Source organism: Amphiprion ocellaris, chromosome 1 (assembly GCF_022539595.1).
Source record: "Amphiprion ocellaris isolate individual 3 ecotype Okinawa chromosome 1, ASM2253959v1, whole genome shotgun sequence".
Lineage (NCBI taxonomy): Eukaryota > Metazoa > Chordata > Actinopteri > Pomacentridae > Amphiprion > Amphiprion ocellaris.
The window spans coordinates 9,107,129-9,130,606 of record NC_072766.1 but is presented as its reverse complement, the minus strand read 5'-3'; the positions used below and the strand labels follow the sequence as shown (position 1 = coordinate 9,130,606).

The following is a 23,478-nucleotide window of genomic DNA, read 5'->3' as shown; positions in this document are numbered from 1 at the left end:
ACATGCTGTGAAATATTATTTGTCATAATAACAGAGAAAACACAGCATGTCTGAGCAGCTTTATATCAGCTTATCCAAACCCAAAATATTACTCCTCTGCTTTTATCCCCTTCTTTCTGCGTTGATGGTGAAAAATGAGTGTTACAGTGATATTTGTTTGCATTTCTGCTTCTGCCTCCATCTGTGTGTTTGTGTTTCTGTGTGTGATGCTGATGGAGCATCTGTGTGCACTTCTGTGCATGTTGCTTTCATTAATGTGAGTCTACATGTATTATTTCTGTATGTCCTTGCCTAGTTTCTTTCTATTTTTTTGGTGCCTTTTGTCCATGTTTCTGAAACTGAAATGAGTTGCTATGGAGACCGGGATACATGTGTAAAAAGGAAGTAAGTGGCAAAAGAGAGAAATGTGGTTGTCAGGAGACACTCTGAGACCGTGAGGTTGAGGCTGAAAGAATGAGCTTCCAGAGTGTGTCTGCACAATACGCATGCAAGACTCAAGGTTCAGGTACATTTATATTTCTTAGACACACATACACAAAGACAGACATTCACCCGACCACCCCTCTGTTGCTTGTGCTTGCGAATGATCTGCAGATTATAATGAAAACAATAAGCCACTGCTGCATACCCCTGTATGCTGATAAACCTTTGTTCGTCATCACACAGGGAGCGAAGCTGTGATCTTTCAAGTGTTGACAGGGGTTAAGCAACTCGCCAGTGATAATACAGCCGTTTCAGGCACTCCATCACTTGATAATTACATTACACTGGTACTCCATTGCTTCCACTCGCTCCCAGTAATCTTGTTAAAATCCCAGTGATTGGAATCACAGTGACAGAGACGAACGACAGCGAGTGGGCCGCCTGTGGAGCCGAGCCCTCTCCATGTCTGGCTGAAGGTTTTGAAGTGCATTAAGCTTTTGTCAGGTAACCATGGAGCTGCACAGGTACTGAAATACAGGGATATAGGCGATCCAAAAATCAGTCCATGTGCTGTTTGCAGATTAAGAGAGAAGTGAATTATCTGCACAGCGTTGGATTATTTGACTTAAACATACACAGACACTTGGTATCACTAAACAATGGCTGCCTCTCCATTAAAAGTAAACATGGCTTCCCCTTTTTTCCTTTTCAGCCCAGCATCAAGGCCTTGTGATTAAGTTGCTGTGCTGCCCTCTGGTGGCCATCTGTTAGCACTCCACAGAAAATATGTTGATGCACCAGGATGCTGCATGTTTGGCTTGTTTTATTGTAAAAATATCTAGGACATTACTGTAAATAAATCTGCCTTTGGGTTTCCTTATTTCCTGTTGTAGACTCAGAAGAACAGCGCACTAATTTCTGGTTCCAGACTGGTTCCACATTTAGATGCTCAGTGTGACAGGTAGTTTAATTAAAGTAAAGGTCTGCCCTGCAGCTACTGACCGCCTGGCTGCCAGACTGAGCCGAGGTAACCAGCAATCATTTGTCATGTGCACGACTGGCTGACATATTATTTATTAGTCATTTATATGAGCAGCTCACAGCCACACAGCCGCCGACAGGCTGTAGCTGCGAGACAGGTTTCATACTTTGGCAGGATCACTATTAGATGGTGTAATGACAGGATTAAAATCACAATAAAATTCCTTTGACATCAACAAAAGCAGACTGGAGCGTTTTCTCACATTAGATAATTTGATGACGATGATACAATAGAAACTTTGAGGAACTCCTTTTGCTACTTTGAATGCTTTTATAGCACTTTTGCACACATTTAAAACATCTTATTTTTCAGGATAGAAAGCATTTTATGTAAGTCAGAGAGTCCTGAGTAACAGCGACAATTTGAATGAAAGACACGTGATTTGAATGCCAGTGTGGTTTCATGAGACTTGTAAAAAAAAATGCCTGTTTCAGACTTCCAAACTGCTGCCCACATCTGTAATTGGTGCAGATTTTTATATGTTGATTGTAAGGCTAATGTGAAAATTGGTATGGTCTTGAATTCAGCATTGCAGTTTCATAAGCCAGGATTTCTCAGAGATACATAGTTCAAAAAGCAATGCTAAAACTTGTTTAAAAATAACTCACTAGATCCTAAATTTCCAGCCAACTAGTTGTGTCTTTTCATCACTCTGTGTCTGCCTGCCATGCTCACACGTTTTCACAATTATGCCTTTTAACTGTCACACAGGACTTTGAGAATTAATTAGTTGCCTCCAAGTCCAGCTTGCTCCCTGATGACATTCCTACAGAGCCACAGAAGACGTTTTACTGTTTTCACAGGCTGAGTGGTTCACCACCATGGGTGACCTGACCTTGAAGTGCAAAATTCATGGAATTTCCCTTTCTTTCAATTAAAATCCAAATTAAGACATAAAATACTAATGTTTGGTGAAAAAGCCAACTTAACACTGATCTGAATGAAACATTGAATAAATGTCATTGTACCGTGGGAAAATCAAGATCTGCTTTGAGATTTTGCAGGCGACATTATTCAAATTCAAAACCTTAACAGGAAAAAAAGTTGCATGAACATGTCTAGTATGCAGCAGGACACACAAGAGAAAACATTCAATTACATGAAGGCACCTCATTCCACCTCAAAATGTGATCTGCTTTAATCTGACAGAATGATAAAACACTTGTGAGTCTCTAATAAGTGTGTCCCCATCTGATGGGCCTGGGGTCCTTTTGACCCAGGGGACCAATTTGAGTGGTACACAGCACATGGTGCACTGCTGAATTATCGACACCCCCAACTACCAGCGCTGTAGCAGAGGGACTAAGAGGGAGGCGGATTAGGATTCGGTTGTCTTGGCAACTAAGATGCCATCTGTCATGTGTGTGCTGATCCACATCGTGTAGCTGAGACATTGTTTTAATTCAATCATTTTCTCAATGCCAGACAGACCCCCCTGTTAAAATACAGAAACTCATGTCAGCATGTATTTAACTAGAGTTATAAAATGGATTTTAGAACAGAACAGGATAGAATAGAAATACGTTATTGATTACCAAGCAGAAAGGGCAAAGGGACCACCACCGCAATACAAATAAAATAGAAACTCAGGTACAAAATGCACAATAAAGTGTAAAATATACTATGATTTATAAAATTAGAAAAATGCACCAAAATGTGTCAAATGCTAACAATAAATTGGCATTTACAGTCCTGTCAACAGCACTACAACATGGGTTTTCATGGAAATATCAAATTTGGAAGCATATCTTGTGTTGAGTAACATGTAGGCCTTTAAAACACATCACCAGGACTCTGTAACTGGATCCTTAATGCAAAAAAATGGCCAATTTTTCACTATAAGGTCAACAATTGAACAAAGTAATTGATACCACTCTACAGCCGGCAGCTGGTTAGCTTAGCTTAGCATGAAGATGAAAAAACTGCAGAGTTCCTTGACAATAAGAACGATATAAAATAATAAGGGCCTTATCCTTTAACTTGGGTGTTTTATAAGTGAAATAAATGAACCACTGTGTTGTCTGGCTTCATTTTCCAATCCAGCCTGCATTCCAGATGCTGAGGGACTATTTATTAACTCTGTGGGTGCTTCTGACTCATTGTTAAATTGGTTTAACAGCTCTTTAAAACAGCCATCAGTATGTCCGCTATACCATACCTGCTCAAAGGCTCATTTGGCTTCTCCAACAGAGACAGGATGTGATTCACTCTGTTCACTGTGTCAGGAGCTTCTCTAAAAGCAGCTCAGAGCGCCACTGTCTTGGTTTTGTTAACATCTAATCGTATGTGACTGTGGCGTGAAATACACATATTGATTAATATTCACAACAGCGCGGGTCAGATGAATGCTAAGCAGTGCAAATGAGCAGGAGGGCAGCAGGGAGGTGTACTTCTGGGAGCAGAGGGGAGTGCCTGATAGACGTGCTGACACGAGGGACTCGTCCTTTGGGGGAAGCTGCAAATGAACCAGCAGCCACAGCTGGGACTGAAGCACACTGGAGATGACAATATCAGGCTTTGCTCGTAGCTGCCTCCACCACCTACCTGATTGATTGAGGCCCTGAGGCTGGCTTCTCATAGGCCTCCTATTAAATACAGACTAAACACCACGTCCCTTTGAGGAGATGTAATTAACACCCACTCCGTTCTGGAAGCACTAATTAAAATATGATAATGAGCAAGAAATAGTTGCATTAATATTTGCTAAAAGTAAAGATAATGAGTCATTTTTGTTGCAATCTGAGGAGAGATCTGGAACGAGTCAAGACAGAGGAAGTTGTTGGTCGTTAAACAGGTAAACAGACGGGAGGTGGTGCTGAATAAGTGGAGAAAGAGGTTTATCTGTGGGTATGAGGAGTGAAAGGTTTTACAACTACAGAGCACTCAGTGTCACAAGGCAGAGTTTCTGGTTTGAAAACATAAGCAGCAACAAACAGAATCAACTGCTTGTGCATCAATTGTACGTTACATACAACTATGTGTTACATGCAAATTATTATATTTGTTGAATAATGTAGTCTAGTTCTCAACCATGTTTAGTTTGACATTTTTTCTCTTCACTCTTTGTCAGATAACATTTGCAAAGTGGAAGAATTCAGTTACATATTTGACTAAACTCAATAACACAACGAATGAATGAGACAGCAATGAAAAAAGTCAGAGTTCAGAACTTCTGATAATGGCTCAGTCATTTTCAGGACTGATAATGTCCTCACTGATACTAGTGCCACATGTTAAGGTGGTTAAACGTTTTAGGATTAAATTAGTCTGAAATGTGTGTATTTTTGTGAAACTATTGTATCGTGTTGCTTTATAGTGATAAAGCAACACTACAACTGCCCTACTGCTATGAATCAATTTAAAATATCTTACATTACAAATAATCACTAGCATGAATTCATTTGTCTTCTTCATGTGTTCTTATTAGGGTCAGAGCAACAACAGTGCAAGGAACCTCTTGGAATGTTTTTAATCCTTCGTCTGCTTTTTGAATCAGACTTTTGAAGGTCTAAAAATACTTGAAAATGTGTGAAAATTTGCACCTACAGCTATGAAATTTGGTACACATATGTAAGATGTCAAGACACACAAAAAAGTCTATGGCAACCATGCCCAAAACACAACAGGAAGTCGGCCATTTTGAATTATGTGCCATATTTTGGACAATTTTGGACCAATTTTTGCACATTTTCAAAATCTGAAACCTCAACAGAGTTTAAATTTGGCCAGGATGTACACCAGGCAGGAGGGATCAAAAGTTATCAAAATGCTCCGGAAAAGTCTGAGGGAGTGGAAATGTTGACTCCCGGAATTTGAACGTTTTGCCATGAAACGGGAAATGCTGTGCAACTACACTGTACATGTGCCAATCTGCCTCAAATTTTAAATGTGTGATCAGAGTCCAGCCCTGATGACATCCATAGGCGGATACACGGTCGCAGGGATAGCGCCACCTGGAGGACATTTTTGATGGTTCGCCATGAAACAGGAAGTGCTGTCTAACTGGCCTGTACATTCTTCAATCTGCCTGAAACTTTACATGTGTGATCAGTGTCTGGTCCTGAGGATATCCATAGGCCAAAATACATTCTCAGTCACAGCGCCATCTGCTGGACATGCTTTTTTTTCTTTTATACATTTTTTTTTTTACATTTTCCAACATCTATAGGCACAAGTGGCCTAATTAAAACTGTAAAAAAGAATAATTAATTTCATTCTAAACCCAGTTTGTACCCTTCCAATCCAGACTTTATTGACCCAAGGTCATTTGATGTAAGATTAGGGGAATATTGGCAACTTTATAATATTTTACATCCTGTAGTTTCACTGAAATTCTCATTAAAGTGCTGTATTCTTAAAAAAAAAACTTTATTGAACAATTAAAATAATATATAACTTGAATACTTTTCAAGATAAAAGTCCTTACATAACTTTTTTTTTAAATCCAAATTGTTTTACTATAAACTAGGACCCTCATTATAAAAGTGTTGCTACAGAAACCAAGTTTTACTTAGCTGCCGACATCGGCCGACATTTTACCACGTTTGAGCGGTTCAGTTTTCTTAATTTAAGTTTCCTCCAAAACTCTCTTAAACGTGGGAAAACATTAGCAGCGAACAACGGCCGTAATGATTTTTTTTCCGTCTTTATTTTTTTCCGATCTAACTCGAATCCACTGGCTGTAAGTTGACACCTCCAGGCGTGCACAGCAGTTAGTTTGGAAAAGTGAAGCCCTGTTTCACTGTTGTGTTCTTACATGTGGCGAAGCTGAGGGCGATGAACATCTGGTTAGGAGAGATGCGTGTATGAGAAGAAGAAATACGGGCGAGGAGACGCTGTGAAGAAAGTTTTATGTCTTTTTTTTTTTTTTAAAGGAGCTTTTTGGGAGAATCTTGCAGAATTTTGTAAGTTTATTTTACATTTCCATATTTATATTGTGGGAATAGTTGCTCATGTTGGCAGTGGATGAAACGATGAAGGCAAAAACACAGTAATTAAGAAAACATAGATTATCTCCAACTTAATTCTGACTCAACTTCACCGTTTCTTTAAGTTTTGTTTTGTTTTGTTTTTACTATGTTGCCAGTGTTCAGCTTTTTGTTTATGGTAGGCATAACAATATACTTTTAGGATGCAAAATAAGGGAAACAAATGGAACAGTTCTTCCGTGTATCCCATGGGTATTTTTACATGAAACCCTCTCTTTTCCTAATAACTTCCTGGAGGCCCTTAACCCTAATTATGGAAACAGGTTACTGAATAAAGACAACTGTATCAGCTAGGGGTCAACTTTGTTTTTTTTCATAGCTGATATTGATTATTAGTAATCAAGGAGATGGATAACTGATATACATTTGCAGTTAAAATGAAACTCGTCAAAATTTTGAATAACTACAACACAAACATTAGAGTTTAGCTTAGAGACATTTTTGCCTTTTTCTACAGTAACAAACATTAAAAAATAGTATGTAGATGAAAAAAGAAATGTGTTTGAATGTCAGTTTAGTGAAGCAGTCATCACATTATTGGTTATATCAATGCAGAAAGGAAATCTTCCAATATGTTCCATTGAGTCAGAACTCCCTCAATGAACTGACTGTTCTGAGGTGGTTTATTTGACTTATCTCAAAACAATCAATGGAAGCTTTTATTTTTTTTGTAAGGCTTGCTGCCAGAATTGTATTTTATTGGGTTTTGCTGGTGCTGAAATACAGCATGTCTCCACTGTTCAGGGTGCGTAAACAGCAGCAGGCCATAGACCTTTTCCATCCTGTGTTGATATGAAGTTTATTTAGTCTAGAGGCAGCTGACGGGAAGCCGTGGGGTGAGAGCGCAGCTATAACTGAAATCTATACCTCGGCTGTGCAGTTGTATCCATTCAATACCTGCTATTCTTCCACTAGTTTTACGTGACCTCTTTTAAGCTACTACAAGCCAACAACTGACACCTGAGACACACTCGAGGTTGATGGAGAAAGCTACCAGCAGCGCAGTGGGACATCCACTTGAAGTTATTAATCTCGATGTTGCATGAATAGTTCTTTCAAACGCTTGACGGATGCTGAACAGGCTTTGAAGACAAAAGCACAACGCTGCAGGTTACAGGAGCCTCAGATTTTACTGGACATTGCTTGTAAGAAACACATTCAGTCTTTTTGTGACCAATTTCTGTGGCTAACATGTAAGGAGGTAGAATTTTCTACCAGACACAAGCTTCGGTTTCATTTTCTGGAGCCGTGCTGAAGGCCGCATGCACCCAAATCATCAATCACTCCGTCATCTTCCATACGAGCAGCACACGTTCAGGTATTTAAGCCATCGCTCCATCATTTTACACACATCTTTCTGCTGCCGTGTAATTTTACCTGTTTTCCCCCCTAATAGCCGGGTGTGAAGATGCTTGCTTTTATTGCCAGAAAAAACACAATTAAAGGCTGTGAAGTATCAGTGAAGCAAATCTTACGTTGGGATGCATTAAAGGCAAAGTAAATGAGGTGGAATAGAAACACTGGTGCATGCATGGGCCTGTGTGTGTGTGTGTGTGTGTGTGTGTGTGTGTGTGTGTGTGTGTGTGTGTGTGTGTGTGTGTGTGTGTTTACAGACATGGACAGTGAGCTCTGCGGGGATATAAAGGCTGCTAGTGTCTGAGAGCTGGGCCACTGGGTGACCTTTGCCTTCCCTTCCCAGCAGAGCCGTCCTGTAGCGGAGGTGTGAATATTGCACCTGGATGTTTTGTTAGAGACAGAGGCTCTCATGCCCTGCTGGTCAACCTGTAAACCAGCCTCAAACTTGGCAGGCTGTGCCCTCCGCATATACCTCGTCTCCGTCCCACGTCTGCACGGTGTGTTTACAAAAGAGCCTTTTCACTGCGTCCACTCAGAAGCGTTTTCCTACAACATCTTCACATTCACGTATGACGCCAGGATTCACTGACATACATTCAGTATGTACGCCGTTGCCCTACTTCCCCTGTAATCACGATGAGAGGGAACTTTCTGCTGATGGAGGGAAACTTTATGACAAGCTACTTTTGAACATGTAATGATTATCTGCAGCACTGAGCTTCGGGTTCTTTAATGCAGACTATGCATAAACTGAAAAAGCCAGCTGTGATGCTGCCACTCTGTCCCAGACATCGACTTTTCTACTAAAGATAAAGTCTTTGTTAGAGATAAGTTGTTTGCTTTTCTATGATGTAATAATTAAAACACATGTATCTTGTCACAATAAACAATCATGCATTTTGGTTCTTTCATAGATTTATTGTATGACTTTTGGAAATCAGCTCGGTCTACAATATACAGTCATCAACTTTAAGTAACAGTTTTAATGACGTAAAAAGATGTCTTCTGTACAATTGTCTCATTGGCATGACCTCTTAACTTCTCGTGAGTGATTTCAAATGCCAAAATCAAAATGCACAATAGTTTTTTTTTTGTGGCAAAGACATGTTTCAATCATTACATCATAGAACATAACTATGAAACAGAACTGTGGCCAAGTGAAGCCATAGAGTAAAGTAAAGCCACAGATAGGCTGCCTGCAGGGCTGCAGCCTTGTTGGCCACTGGTACGTTCCAACCTCTAGGGTCAGCTGGATGTAACAAAATAACCAGATGTTTTTGGTTCCGGTAAATTAATGTATTGCTCAGTGGCTAATTGAACAAAAAAGCGATCATACAAAGAACACAAGCCTGGTGGGTGTTACCAAATCAAAGAACACAGTATAACACAATGAAGGCTAACAGAGTCTGTAACTTAGCTAAACAAAAACAAAACAACTAAACCCCCTAGCCAAACTCAAGCACAGTAGTAACAGCCACCACAAGTAACAAACACTAATACAAAGAGTGCACAGAAGAAACTAAACAAAACTGGTGCCTCTGAATATACATACTGAACACACAGATCATCACTAAGTTGGCAGACTGCTAACTGGAGCCTCAGTCTCCACACCAAATTAGCAGCCGCCATCAGAAGCTCAAATTGTCTGTAGTACCCACCACAGTGTCTACAGACCACACAGGAACACAAACAAAACCAACACACAGATGTACCAATGCAGACTGGTCACAAATACCAGCGTCATGACTGAGAGTCTTGGTTGCAGATATACTGGTATGTGGTGATTGCTGGGGTCTTCTGGAAGGAGGAGTCTTGGTGTTGGACCAATCTGATAATCTGATGCATCAGGAGCCGGAGAGATCAAGGGCTGGAGTGCAGATCTTCTGCTCCAGACTCATCAGCTGAGATGAGTGGCAGCTGAGGTTGCAGAGAGGCTCCCAAACCAGCCTCAGCTGGGCCCACACATATAATCTCCCCATACAAAGGCCAAGAAGGAATCCATCCAACGAACAAGACGGCACACAATTAGTTGAGGCCGTAACAGCCACATTCAGACCAACTGTAGCCACACTGCCCTCTCATACCTATGAATCAGTCAGTTTTGTGATGCAGCAGAAGCGGCAACACAAGTTGCAGGACTGTATGACCTGACTCAACTTTTATGGCAATGTAACATCATCCAGCAAGCCGTTGTGTTGATCAGTATGTTCATGCTCACATTTCTGACTGTTTACGCTGAAACAAAAGAATTGTTTCCACACTTTCCTCTATGTGCAGTGTTTTAATACCTGAAAAGCCTTAAAATGGACCGATCCGCTACTCAGACCAACCTGCCCATCATTTGCCTCACACATGTACATCAGAAAACAAGCAACACACCACCATCACAGCACTTTGTGTTGTTTTGATGCTTTTTTCCGCCTTAATCGCTGATTAGTCGTGTTACTTTCTAATGAAACTTTCAAATCAGTCATCTGGCACAAACTGAGCCTCGGTTTCTCCTGTATATTACTCAGCAGACCCAGTGACCCAGTGCATATGTTGTCGTCTTAATTCCAGCTGATTAGCAGCGAGCCTTACTGGCAGTCAGAGCAAGTCTCTGCATGGGGCTGAGCTTTATGATGGAGGCTGCTCTGGGAACAGGACAAATGAGCCATGCAGCAGCACCAGGAGACTGGCTCAGGGCTGCGGCTGTACATCTTATTAAACACAAGCTGCCTGCAGTCAGTCACTTTAATCCCTTTGATTAACGACTGTGTGTATTGTTTGCAGGTGGATATCAGTTCTGCACATGGCCGCCAGTGTTGCAGTGCCATAGATTTTAACAGACATTGTTGTTTTTGTGCATTCACGCCACAGAATCTACTAGCATTAGCTCCAAAAACTGTTATGCTATTATCACTTTTTTGTTTTCTTAAAGGGCATTTTAGCATTTTTCAAAGCTGGCTTGAAAAAATACTCATTCTTCCTTTTGTTCATATCGTACCCACTGGGAAGAGCTAGCTCCTTTGTGTGGATTCAGAGGATAATCTTATGTCCTTGAATATGAATTTTCAGTAGTCAAATAAGAGATGTCAGACAAGACAAAGTTGCACCATTTCTGAACAAAATTCCTTTTTCTTTTGAAAATTCTGGCACAGCTCAGCTAAGAAGCATGAAGCAAAGAAGGAATTTTGCACAAAAATACATACTGATTTGTTATCCTACAGTTGCAGCTGAACACAGTGGAACATTTCTACTACTTTCGATTACTTTCATAATTCCTCTGATTTGCTACACTTGCTATTGATTTGACTTTTAACACTTACTGTCTACTGATTTGCTACACTTTTTAAAACTTTTTTACTCATCTATTCTACATGTTTACTGTTTAGCACCAAAATACCATGTCAAATTCCTTGTATGTGAAAACCTACTTAGCAAAAAAACAACCAAAAAAAAGATTCTGATTATGAACTCAAGTAAATTTTTGTCTAAAAACACAACTATCTTTTTCATTCTTGGAAAAATTACTACTTCAACTTTCTCATTTATGGGCGTGACAATAATGTTTAAAGACAGACTTATAAAAATGTGAACCTATCCTTTGTCTCCAGATGGTTTAATACCACATTATATGTTTACAGAATATTTACAAGAAAAGCTTACTGTAAAACTATTAGGATTTAAAGCATGAACGTTTACTTTGATTAGGGTAAAGGTAATCTCATTGTTAAAGCATTTTTTATTTGCTTTAACCCAACCTTGGCAGGTTACCCAGACTCATTTAAGACACAGTTAAGTGAGTAATTGTGAAATACTACTGCTGTGCCAAGTTCAGGTCTTGATTTGTCACGTGAAGATCTTAAACCAAACCCTCCTTATTGGAACAAACAGATGTGCAGTGAACAATAAATAAGATATTCTTTCTAAAGTTAAATATGAGCATGAAAAATAGATGAACAAGGCAGATATTTCTCCATCTTCCAAATCTGTTTGACTTGCAGACCAATTAAAAATGTCGATTAAAAAAAAAAAATCTGTTATTTGGATCTGTTTTTTGCTCCACCAGGGTCCATCAAAGACCAGCTGGAGCTGAAACATGGACAGTGAAGTGGGAACGATGAAGGACAGCCTGGACAGTCCTCTGAGCCCGAGGCACCTGACCGGGTTGGGGATGAACTGTCTGCTCTCCCCAAAGTACCGCCACTCAGGGCCGGGCCTGGCCAGTCCTCAGGAGTACAACCAGTGGCTGCCTTACCGTCATGACGCCAGCCTGCTGCCCATGAAGGAGGACCTGGCCTTCTGGCTCAACACCATGATGGGTGAGGCAGTTTCACTGTAATCCAAGAGTGTGTGGAGAGCTGAAGTCTGTCAAACTGAAAACTGGATTTGTGCCTTTTCTTTTTTAAAGTAATTTGTTTGGCCCTTTGTTGGCTTTATTTGACAGGGTAGTAGAGAGGCAGACAGGAAATAGGGAGAAGACCTGCAGCAAAGGGCCGTGAAGTTGCTAAATTACATGACAGGATGTCCTAGATTCACCTCAGGTTGTCTTTTGTCACGGCAATCCACACATGAGCAAGACTTGACAATTCTGGGGCTTTTATTGTGAAGAAAAGGTTTAAAATAGCTGCAGTCATGTCTAACACAAAGGCACATTAACCTACTTATTATCCCAAATCCCTGAAGTACCTCCCCATAAGGGGAACTGTGCCGGGGTTCCAGGGAAAGGGATGTTTGGTCCCACTTGCTGCAAAACATGCAGGGTCTGCACATGCCACGACCTGTTGGAAGATGTCTGGAAAGTGACTCAAACATGATGAATTTCTGACTGATGCTACGTGAAAAAAAAGAAGAAAACAATATGTCAAAACAGCTTGTGTGGCAGTGTGAGTGATTTGTTGAAGCAGAAAAGTGTTCTGATGATAAAGAGCCAGTTTCAGTGTGTTAGAAATGAAACTAATTGTTTGTTGTTCCTGCACACTTCAAAGCTTTTCTCAGATGAAGCATTCCTGTGGCTACATTTGGTATTTGGTAAATCTATAAATCAAAAAGAGAGCTGAGGAACTGTGTGTTGCCTTCGTATTTAAGGTTTTGTGGGCAACAGCACAGTAATGTTTGCCAAAGACAGATAGTTTATGTTGGGTACATATGACATATTTTTGCACATGCTTAAGTTTACTTTCTTACTTTAGAGTTCTCAAGGTGTTTAATACAATACTTGCATACATTAAAAGTATGTTTTTTTATTTTTAAAACTGCCAATTTATCTTTTTTGTTTTAGCATTTAACACCTGGCAATATATGAATTTCAATACCTTCAGGAAAAAAGGGTAAAATTTAGACTATTTTGTAGTTTTGTCTTTGTGAAAGCCTCTCCAGTCATTGATTAATCCACTAAAACCTTTTCTCTGTGTATCAAAGTAAATATTTGGAATGTTTTTCCTTTAAAATAAACCCTTTGTGCCTTAAAATAGCTTCAATGCAATCCCAAACCTTTACTTCTGTTAAAAGTTAGAGGTTTATGAAGTCATGCCTCTCTCTACTCAGCCCTCTGCTATTCGCTGCAGCTCAAACACACCAGCTCACCTACGATTCTTGTCAACACTGTAAAACTATGCTTCACGGCTCAATGGCAAGTGGCAATATTTGATTTTTTCAGCAATATGTTTGAGCTGGAAACTGATTCTGAAGAATAGTGATACAGAAACCCAAACCCCTGGGTTCCTAGGACTGGTACTTGTCTTTGAGACAAGTAAACTGCAATTTTAAGGCGGAAATGCATTGTTTATTTTGCTCATGATTTGTCTTCCAGCATATAAAAACACCATATGGACATGTTAAATGTTTTATCTATCTATCTATCTATCTATCTATCTATCTATCTATCTATCTATCTATCTATCTATCTATCTATCTATCTATCTATCTATCTATCTATCTATCTATCTATCTATCTATCTATCTATCTATCTATCTATCTATCTATCTATCTATCTATCTAATCTGTCTTTACTGTGTATTAGATTATTCTGTGCTTACAGGGCTAATTCAAAAAGTTCTTTGCCTCACCAGGAAATAAGGGCCCATTTTGGGGCATAACTGTTATGATACACCCTTATATCACCGTCCACAGAAACTCAAATGTTTAAAGAAAAGGAAAAAAGTAGATGAACGCTTTGAGCTCACCAGTTGTTGCTCCAAGACAATACATTGGTTCACGCAGCACAAGTGGCAGAAGGAGCCAAATGTGGCTTTAAACTGTTTCCCCACGTATTTAATCACCAGTCTGATGTGCACCGTCTGACGTCTGTCTTTTTCCCAAGCTACAATCCCACTTGCGTGGTCACCATTTTCAGAGTAATAATGAAATCCTGCATGCTTTTGAGGAGAATCTGAATTCTCAAGATATGATCTTCCACGAAGAGATAGTGAAGCCTGAATATCAGTAGACCAAGCACACTGAAGTTAAAGGAGACTAATGTGAAAAATACAAGAACAATCTTTCCCATTTCCCCCTGATATTTTCTGGTGAGGCCGAAGACTTTCTGAAGTGCCATCATATCTTATTGGGACCAATTCCTCTTGGAGCAAGAATTCTAACAACTATGTGATGATTACTTACAGAAAATCCAGACAAAAAAAGCTGATGTGGTACTAAGATCTTGGTATTTTTCAGTAAAAGCTGGCATAAAGTAAAATGCGGGAGTGAAGTGAGTAATAACTCCACGTGACGGTGTGTAATGTGTCTATTCTCGTCAGGTGTGGAGCTCACAGCAGACAGTCTGATGGAGAGGCTGGATACTGGCGTTCTGCTCTGTCAGCTGGCGCAGCTGCTTCAGGAGAAAATGATCCACGCAAACAACGGCAAGGTGCTACTACAACACAGTCATGTGCACTTTCACACACAAACATGCAGGTACAGAGACTCAATCGAATAAAAAGAACTGAAAATAGCTGATAAAGATGTCCGTTTTATGTACAATAGATGTCTTAAGTTTTCAAAGACCTGTTTCCATCCAGTTGTCAAGAACTACTCAACTGTAGAAATGAGTTTTTTAGAAGGCAGGTAAAAAGGTCTGAAGTTTGACAATCACAGTATCAGGTGGTGCATTCAGTTGTTTTCTTTCACTAATCCTCTCTTTGCTACAGTGATGTTTTGACAAGATTTATTCCTTTTTAGTGTGTCCTTCATGCACACACAAAAAAAACTCAGTATGATGGAAGAGGATGTCTCTCCCAGTTTATACTCAAACACAGGTGTAATCTTGAAGATGGCACAGCTATTGTTTATCATGAGGTTCCAGTCTGTAGCCCGAAGCATTAATCCATTAATGTGTTGCTGCAGAAATAAAGAGATCATGTTCCTACTGCAGACTCACTAACTGTGTGTGTTGAAAACAATCTCAGCCTTTTATAAGAAGAGTGATCCACTGGCGAGCCGATGCGACTTCTGGATCATTTTTCGCTCGAGACAATACAGCCAACTTCCTGTACTGGTGTCGAAAGATTGGCGTTGATGAGGCTTATCTCTTTGAGTCTGAGGATTTGGGTGAGTTAAGAATGGAGATTGTGTCTGATATTAAAGAGTCTGACCTTTTTTTTTTCCTTTTTACCAATGAAGGCCTTAAGTGAGTCACGTCATGCAGAAAGTGTTAGTTGTTACCGGTTAAACTAAGATCTAAGAACTTTATGGTTAGAACTTCTTCTTGGTATTTGTGTAATTGTGTCTATTTGTCCTTCTGTAATCTTTTAATCCTCAATCTTTTCACTCTTTTTTTCTAACTTCTGCTTATATCTGAATACATGTCACAGACACATAATGACATAATTTCTTAATTTCCCCCAAAAACTCTGCAATAATGCACTTGCTCGTTGTTCAAAATAAAATAATACATTCATCTTTATATATACGCATTTCATTTACCTCTATTATCTTTTTTATTTTATTGTTTTACCTCTAATACTCAAATAAGTTTTAAGTAGAGCTACGTGTGAAGGTAAAGGTGGATGATAAAAGAAAATATTATTCAGAGCGTGATTATTGATTTGGGCATTGGATAAGTTGTAACATTTTTGACCAGTTTTACTCAGTTATTCTTTATAAAAGTGAACATTTTATTCTTTAATTGAAAGCTGAACTTGTGGGTCCCAATGATCCCACTGGAGGTGACTGAGCCATTCATTATGTTCCCTTGTTCTGTATTGATGCTTTGTGTGTCTGACGAGAAAACAACTTTCAGTCAACATGCTAACGTGGCTCTTTTTCACTAAACATACGCTTCTTCCTGGGGCATGTCTATGCAGGGTGGCAGATGCGTGAGAACGATAATGTGCAGGTTAATCCCCACCAACAATGAATCCCCCCTGCAGGCAGAGTCCTGTACTTCACTTGACTAATTGAGTGACGGGAGAGAAAACTTACTGCACTCTGACAGGCTTCAGTTTACAGTGTCAGCGCCACCAAGGCACAGATGATATTGTTTTTCTTCTCTCTTGTCTAGTGGACATTAAATACGGATGAATGACTAAAAATATGCTTCCGTGCTCAACCAGTTGTCATCTTAAATTAACTATAATGTTGTCTGGACCAAACTGTGTGCGCAAAAACTCCCTTTTAAAAAAAAGACACAGTGGACTGGAGGCAGGACTTGTTGATGAAGCTTTCATGCCCTCATGCCCTCAGCAGCACAACCAGAAACCCACAGGAATTCCTGCTTAGCTTCAAAGGTAGAGATGCACAATAGAGAACCTCCTGCAACGTGACTTCTCCGTTCAGCTCCCGTTTTCTTTTGACAAAGACAAGACGTTTATCTCCGGAAACATCTTTTCTTTCAGACGAGTGACTATTTCTTTTCTACCCCTCCATCCTCTCTGTTTTCTTCGTCCTGCATGTTGCTGTGTGAAGTCCTCCACAAACAGCCTCGGGAGGTGTGTCTGTGCCTGATGGAGCTGGGACGGATTGCAGCCAGGTAACTACAAATACACAACTGTCCACCTGCTGAACAGTGAGTCAGAGTGGCATCACATTTGCAAGATAACTTTTGTGCTTTCAAAAGTCCCTCAATTATATATTGACCCGTATGTATTTATTATGCACTGAGAGATTATTGGTTCTTTTTTTTTTTTTTTTGCAAATTTGCAATCACAGTTAAAAATTCTATTCTATTCTATTCTATTCTATTCTATTCTATTCATGCTTCGCTTTCACACTTTGTTTTGTTTTTAACTTTTGACCCATTATTGATTTTGACTTACTCTTATCTGTCTATTTAGTTTAAACCATTTATTTATTTTAAACATTTATTTTTTATCAGTCCTTTTAATTTTCAGCACTTATTTATTAACTACTATTTCAACTACTCACTCTTAACTGCAGCTTGTGTTTACCTTTAGTTGACTCAGATGGAAGCTGCAGAAGTATCCACTGAGATTGAAAAAGTACTCCTGACTGGGAATCACTATTCTTACCTGTATTGATTTATCCGTATGATTACTGAAATGTTTTTGTCAAACCTCATTTCAGGTATGGAGTGGAGCCACCGGGGCTGGTGAAGTTGGAGAGGGAGATAGAGAGGGAGGAGGCGGGCTGCTTATCTCCATCATCTCCCCTCTCCTTTTTTCCTCCCACATCATTGTATTCACCATCGCTATCGCCGCTGCCCCCGGCCCCGTCTCCCCCACCGCCTCCCCCGGCTCCCCTCACTCCGAGCGCAACCTGTCTGTCTGAACCCCTCGCCGCCTCCCTCGCCTCTGATCTTCCATCAGCCACAACAAATCCGGTGCCTACATGTTTATCCCCTCCTCAGTGCTCGCTCTCAGCCTCTAACCCCTGTACAACCACGGTCTCAACACAGACGCCTTTGTTCTCCTCATCCTGCACCACAAACACATCTGTTTGGACGCCGTCGCTGTCGGTGCCTTCGCCGGGCCAAACCCTAGCTGCCAAACTCTGCCCTACCACAATAAACAGCCACACTCCGGCTGCAGCTACTCCAACCCCTATCACCTCCCCACCTGCAGCACAGACCCCACGGTCATCAAACAAATCCTCGAGCCGGAGGAGCACAGGCACCAACAACATTTTGGATGATATTGTACGTATCTTATTTGAGTTTCCAGGTGTATAAAACACATTTGCACTGGATTTGACTCTGTTTACTCTGCTGCAGGTGAGGAACATCATTGAAAAGCCTCCTTGCAGCTGCCCCACCAAGTTCCTCGTTGAGAAGCAACCTAAAGGCTGCTACCGTGTCGGGGATAAAGTTCTGTATATACGGGTAAGTGTGCTCTTGCTAGCGTTGCATCCTAGAAATTATTATTATATTCTATGAATTAACACCCCAAAAAACATCTCCTGTGTCGAAGTCCTGCACTTTGTACAGCCACCATCCACCCCAACCTCCTCCCTGTAGCTTAGGAAAACATCACCATCAGAATACAGGCATCAAACCCCATTAACAAGGTGATAAAATAGTAAATGAAATTAATTAATCCATGCTACACCTGGGTAAAGTTATAATATTGTGAAATGAGGATGTGTGATGCCATAACTTGTAAATTATAATCTATACTTAACGGCTTACCTGATGAAGATGCGTCATGCATAATAAGATGTGATGTGCAAAGTCAGTCAAGTTATTTATCAATGGTTGAGTTAGCAACAGGTACAGTGTGTCAAAGTGACTGATTTGCCATCACTGGGATGGAGACGTTGGTACCTTTCAGGCTCCCTGAGTCATGCTCCACCCGTATGCGTCTGTATTGAAGGCTCAAGGAAGGGGAGGCAGGGTTGCTTGGCAACCAACGGTCAGGATAAGACTGGGCTGACAATGATTGTATTCAGTACATGGACCTTCAGCGACGAGTTCAGACCTGGAAGGAAAAACAAACATGTCTCTTTCAGGATGATTGTGCAAAGATATGAAATTGGTGTGTGGTTTAAATGGCAGCCCACTCGGGAGTCGAGGTCCATCTGTGTGAGGAGGGTTTTAAGTGTGAGGAGAAGGTTTCACTCGGCTGAATTATACATCCATCGCTCTATAGAAAAGAGAAAACATAACAGCTTCACTGCATGTTTAGTGAGGACTCTGTGGACTATGATTAAATTCACAACGTATATCTTCAACACTAAATAAGGGCTGTATCACAGTGTTGGTCACCAGCTGAAACCCATTTAATGCTTTGTTAATTGTATTAGAAACCCCGTTGAGCCAGCACTCTCTAATAAATCAATGCTGTCAGCACTTCTTTGTCACAGCTACATTTTGACTGGCTGACAGACGTCATATCTTTACCGTCCATTTAGTCACAGAACACCTGTTTCTCTACAGCAGGCCTGTCAGTAACGCTGAAGCACACGTTTGAACACAACATCAAAGAAACCCGAGGCAATAAAAATGTCATACAAAGCGTGTTGCGTGTTTATGGTCAGTTTTAGCTGAATGCAGAAAAAAACCTTGAATAATATGTTTTCTGTGCATCTTGACCTTTAGTTTTCACACCTTCTGTACATAGAACCATAACTCTGTCAGTGTTCAGCTATAATTACTAGTTTGTAGATTCTACTTGCACTTCTTCCTTCTGACAAGCAAACACAGCTCAGCTGTTTGAATAGAACGATGCGACCCATCAACCTCCATCCATTTACCTTGAAGCTCACAGCCGCCTACAGGGAAACACGCCTCAAACCTCCATCACCGTACAGCATGATAACCCCGGTGCTGCTCCTAGCACAGCGCTCCATTCAATGTGTGCAGACTTTTTTAAAGAGCAGATACTATTGATTACCGAGACAAAGTCATTAGCGAGGGGTTTAATCAGACAGCTTGTTAATGAGCGACTGAGCATGACCGCCCCTCCTCACATGTAAACTTTCTCCCCCCTCCTTCCATCTCTATTCCCTCTGGAGACTATTCAATCATGCTGGCCCTGGAGTGCTTTTGCCATTCTTTGGTGTTAAAAAAGAGGAAGGCTTTTCTTTCTTCTCCGTGCCCAATTAGGCTCTCCTTCAGCTTTGTAGCAGGGATGCTGTCTGACAGTGTCAGTAGGAGGAAAAGGTATTCAAACATCTCACAATATCATCACCCCATCAGTATGGTGTTTATAATTAAAAATACACCTGAAAATTAGTCTTGTTTAGGAGATGAGGTACGGCTGGGTAAAATAATCAAAACTGAGTTGATGGGATTGTTTTTAGAAAAAGGCTGGTGTCCTTGAGCAAGACATTGACTCAATAGAAGCTTCATGTTTTTGTTCTGGAGCTGACCCTGACCTCTGACTTTACAGTGGAAGGTTTGCATGAAGAAATGATTCATCCAAGAGCATATAAAAAAGGATTTATTAATTTATAAAATCTCAGAAACTGATCATTTTATTTTATTTCCTGAAATCTGTGAAGCAGACATGTGAATGAACAAACTAGCTGCGCTTTGAGAAGTAGCGGATAACGTTTGTTTTGCAGGTGTTTTGTTCAAAACGAAGATATTCATTAAAATTATTACATTTCATGCTGACTGTAACTTCAATGACTGTGCAAAATCTGATGGCATTTCATTCAGAACCGCATAAATCGTATCAAAATTCAGAAGAGCTAAAATCGAACCTTGACTGTTTGTGCCAAATCCCATAGAAATCCTTACTGTAGATGTTTAATATTTCATTAAAGGGACATTTAGGGGGATCGCCAGTCAGCAAGCTGCATCCTCTGGGGCCTGTAACAGTCTATTAATGTGCCAATACTCTGTATAAAATAAGAGTCACAGTCTGCTGTCACACACTAACATTATGCCCTTAAAAAACGTACATGAGAGGAAAAGCAACAACTAAGAGCACACAGTATCTTTCAGAAACTGCAATTATGCGTCCACAGTGTCATGAATGTACCGTCACAGGGGCTGTCAAATAGCATTAGGGTTAAAATCAGAAACAGAATGAGACGCACATACATACATACTACACCCTGTAATGGTCCTTAGTTTGTCTCTTTACTGGAAAATGTTTGGAACTGAGTGTACTCTAAAAACAGCATCAAAAGCAAAGGGGGGATGTGGCTAAAGCCTGCCTCCTACTGGCCAGTGTTGGGAAGCTTCCTCCTCCCTGAGTACACTCATGCATCTTTCAGCAGGAGGAGAGGAGAGGAGAGAGAATCAATGGAGCTGCCAGGGAGGACACAAGGGAATCCAGACAGTAGTTTACGGGCTGCAGACGTAGCACACTTTGTACGGAGACCTGGAGGAGGAGGAGGACGAGGAAGGGCAGGAGGAGGGGATGGGGGAGTTGTAGAGACAGAAATAAAGGAGTCTGCCTGACAAAGAGGGCTTCTGTAGGATATTTCACTGCAGAAAGACGCTGAATCTGATAATTTTTTTTAATCTTAGATGATCAGTTTGGTGTATTGGCAGCTGCTTTAAAAGTGTTTGGTGTAGAATGTGCAGTAGGATCTACCTGGTGAAAAATAGAAAGACATGCAAATTAATATCCGCTGCCTATTTTAATAAGGCATGCGCGACCATAATTTTAAAACAATTGGGCATCTTATTTGGGAATTATGAATTCACGTGGGAGGCGTCTATAAGAAGAACAGGTGAATTTGGATCATTTCCCGAAAATATTTGCTTCTTTGGAAAAGAAACTTTGCCTAGCAACTGAATTTTTGTGAATGAAGACCTGTCAGATTGACATTCCCTCCACGTCTGACAGGAGGGTGGTTTATTCAGGATGTCAGACTTGACCCCTGTCAGCCTCAAACATTTTAATCTGCAGGATGACAGCTGAGACGGACCACGTCTGGAGTTTCCACTATAGCCGGCCATGTCGCCTGCCTGTGTGCCCATTGATTCATTGTCTTTTATCCCCTACACGTGACACACACCGCCCCACAATAAGACGAGTAGATCTGCTTGTATTATCACATTCTTAATGGCTCCATAATGAAGGGTTTATTGGCGATAAGGCAGGAGGGGGTGGTGGGTTGTGCGCTGACAGAACAACGGATGGCTTTGCAAGGCCTCTTGGGAATGTTAATGTCTGCTGGGAGTCGAGGGTCTGCTCTGAACTCATCTCAATTTCTCCTTTCATTTTTTTTTCTCTCTTCTCCAGGATTTATATTGTGGCAGCAGTTGCTATGGCAGCAGTTGGTTTTTCAGCTGTAAGGACGGCTGTCTGTAAAGGATGTGTTGTTTCAGATACGAATGACCTCACTGGAACTGCTGCTAACGCATAGACGGGCTGTACGGCAGTTATTATGTATTTAAAATAGTGCTTGTAAAGTGTTCTGTGTTGCAGATCTGTGCAGTGGGCGTGCCTTTGTGCGTCAGTGCGAGTGTGTGTGTGTGTGTATGCATGCTCATATGTGGATTAGTGTGTGCTCAGCTGGTGCCATGAGGTGCTGTTTCATTTGGTTTAATGAGATTTTGACAAAGCCATCCAAGAGATCATTTGCCTTTCATAGCCGGAGCAGCACATGCACAAGAAGCTTGTAAATATTAGAGTGATGTGTGTGTGGAGGGAGGCTTCGCTTTTCATTTAATCGAGAATTCATAAACATCCCCTGAATATATCAGCAAGAAAATATATACACAGTTTGTTTCCCAGCATCCCTGACGGTTCAGTCTCGTGTCACCTCTTTGCAGATGCTGAATGAGCGTCATGTGATGGTGCGTGTGGGTGGAGGATGGGAGACCTTTATAAGTTACCTGCAGAAACACGACCCCTGCAGAGGAGGAGGAGGAGGAGGAGGAGGAGGAGGAGGAGGAGGAGGAGGGCTGGGAGGCAGATCTGAGGTCAGGGTCTGTCGGGACAAAGCCAAGCCAAGCAGCTTGAACATCTCATCTGACAGCTACATGGTGGTCGGAGCCCATTATCGTGGTAAGAAGTAGGCCTCTGCTCTCCAACTGCTTCTGGCTGCAGGCGAAAAGTGTGAACACTCATTTAATCCACTGAAACCGTACAAGGTTGATGATTTAAAATATAGCTAGAATCACTTTTACCTCACGTTTAAAAGGAAACCCAACGTTTGCTGTTGATAAGTTGTAGATATGACTGTTCTTACCCAACTCAGTGTCATGACTGGGCAGCAAAGTTATTAAAGAAAGTGTGTCTATGCAATAATTAGTCAATTTAACAATCAATTAATCATCTCAGTCACATTTCATGAAAAATATTTCCTTGTTCCAGCAGTTCAATGAGAGAATTTGCAGTTTTTCTTTGTTATATTTGATAGCAAACTGAATATCTCGGGTTGTTGACTAAAACAAGAAATCTGAAGCTGCTTGAACACCAGTTGGTAGTTGCTGTAAACATTTATATCATCATGCAATTATCATCAGATATTCTCTCAGGAGAGGTTTTGTATGATATTCTATGCAATAATGTAGATGGAGCTAAATTATCTCCTCTGATTTGTACTTTGTTAGTGCCATTATTAAACCTACAGCTTTGTGTTTATGCATCACTGTAATCTGTATGACTGAGCTTTTCTATTTGGGATGCCAAGTGTCCCTAATAGTGTTAAAGAGAGAGAGTTTTAATGTGTACAAATATTTTTTTTCTGTATTTTTCTGGATAAAAGCTGTTTCAGTTTCTGTTTGAAATAAACTAAATTGTTTTAAATTTATATCTGAATCCTCTTGTAAATGTTAGACACGAGGGAGATCTGAGGGAGAAAATCTTCCAATAAACCAGAGTTTA

The 23,478-nt window shown here is 40.6% G+C and overlaps 1 protein-coding gene across 1 annotated transcript; it reads left to right on the top strand.

Moving 5' to 3' along the window:
• Nucleotides 1-6,193: 6,193 nt before the first annotated feature.
• gas2b (growth arrest-specific 2b) lies at nt 6,194-23,404 on the top strand. Its single transcript, XM_035944902.2, has 8 exons — nt 6,194-6,369; nt 11,861-12,113; nt 14,551-14,660; nt 15,199-15,340; nt 16,697-16,760; nt 17,315-17,885; nt 17,961-18,068; nt 22,422-23,404. The coding sequence occupies exons 2-8, from the start codon at nt 11,891-11,893 to the stop codon at nt 22,665-22,667; spliced, it is 1,464 nt and encodes a 487-aa protein (XP_035800795.2). The 5' UTR covers nt 6,194-6,369; nt 11,861-11,890; the 3' UTR covers nt 22,668-23,404.
• The last annotated feature ends 74 nt before the right edge of the window (nt 23,405-23,478 follow it).

Excerpts from the sequence above, each read along its gene's own strand:
- gas2b (XM_035944902.2), top strand. The coding sequence starts at position 11,891 with ATGGACAGTGAAGTGGGAACGATGAAGGACAGCCTGGACAGTCCTCTG. Across the intron at positions 14,661-15,198 it reads TCCACGCAAACAACGGCAAG|CCTTTTATAAGAAGAGTGAT; the intron begins GTGCTACTACAA and ends AAACAATCTCAG. Across the intron at positions 17,886-17,960 it reads ACAACATTTTGGATGATATT|GTGAGGAACATCATTGAAAA; the intron begins GTACGTATCTTA and ends ACTCTGCTGCAG.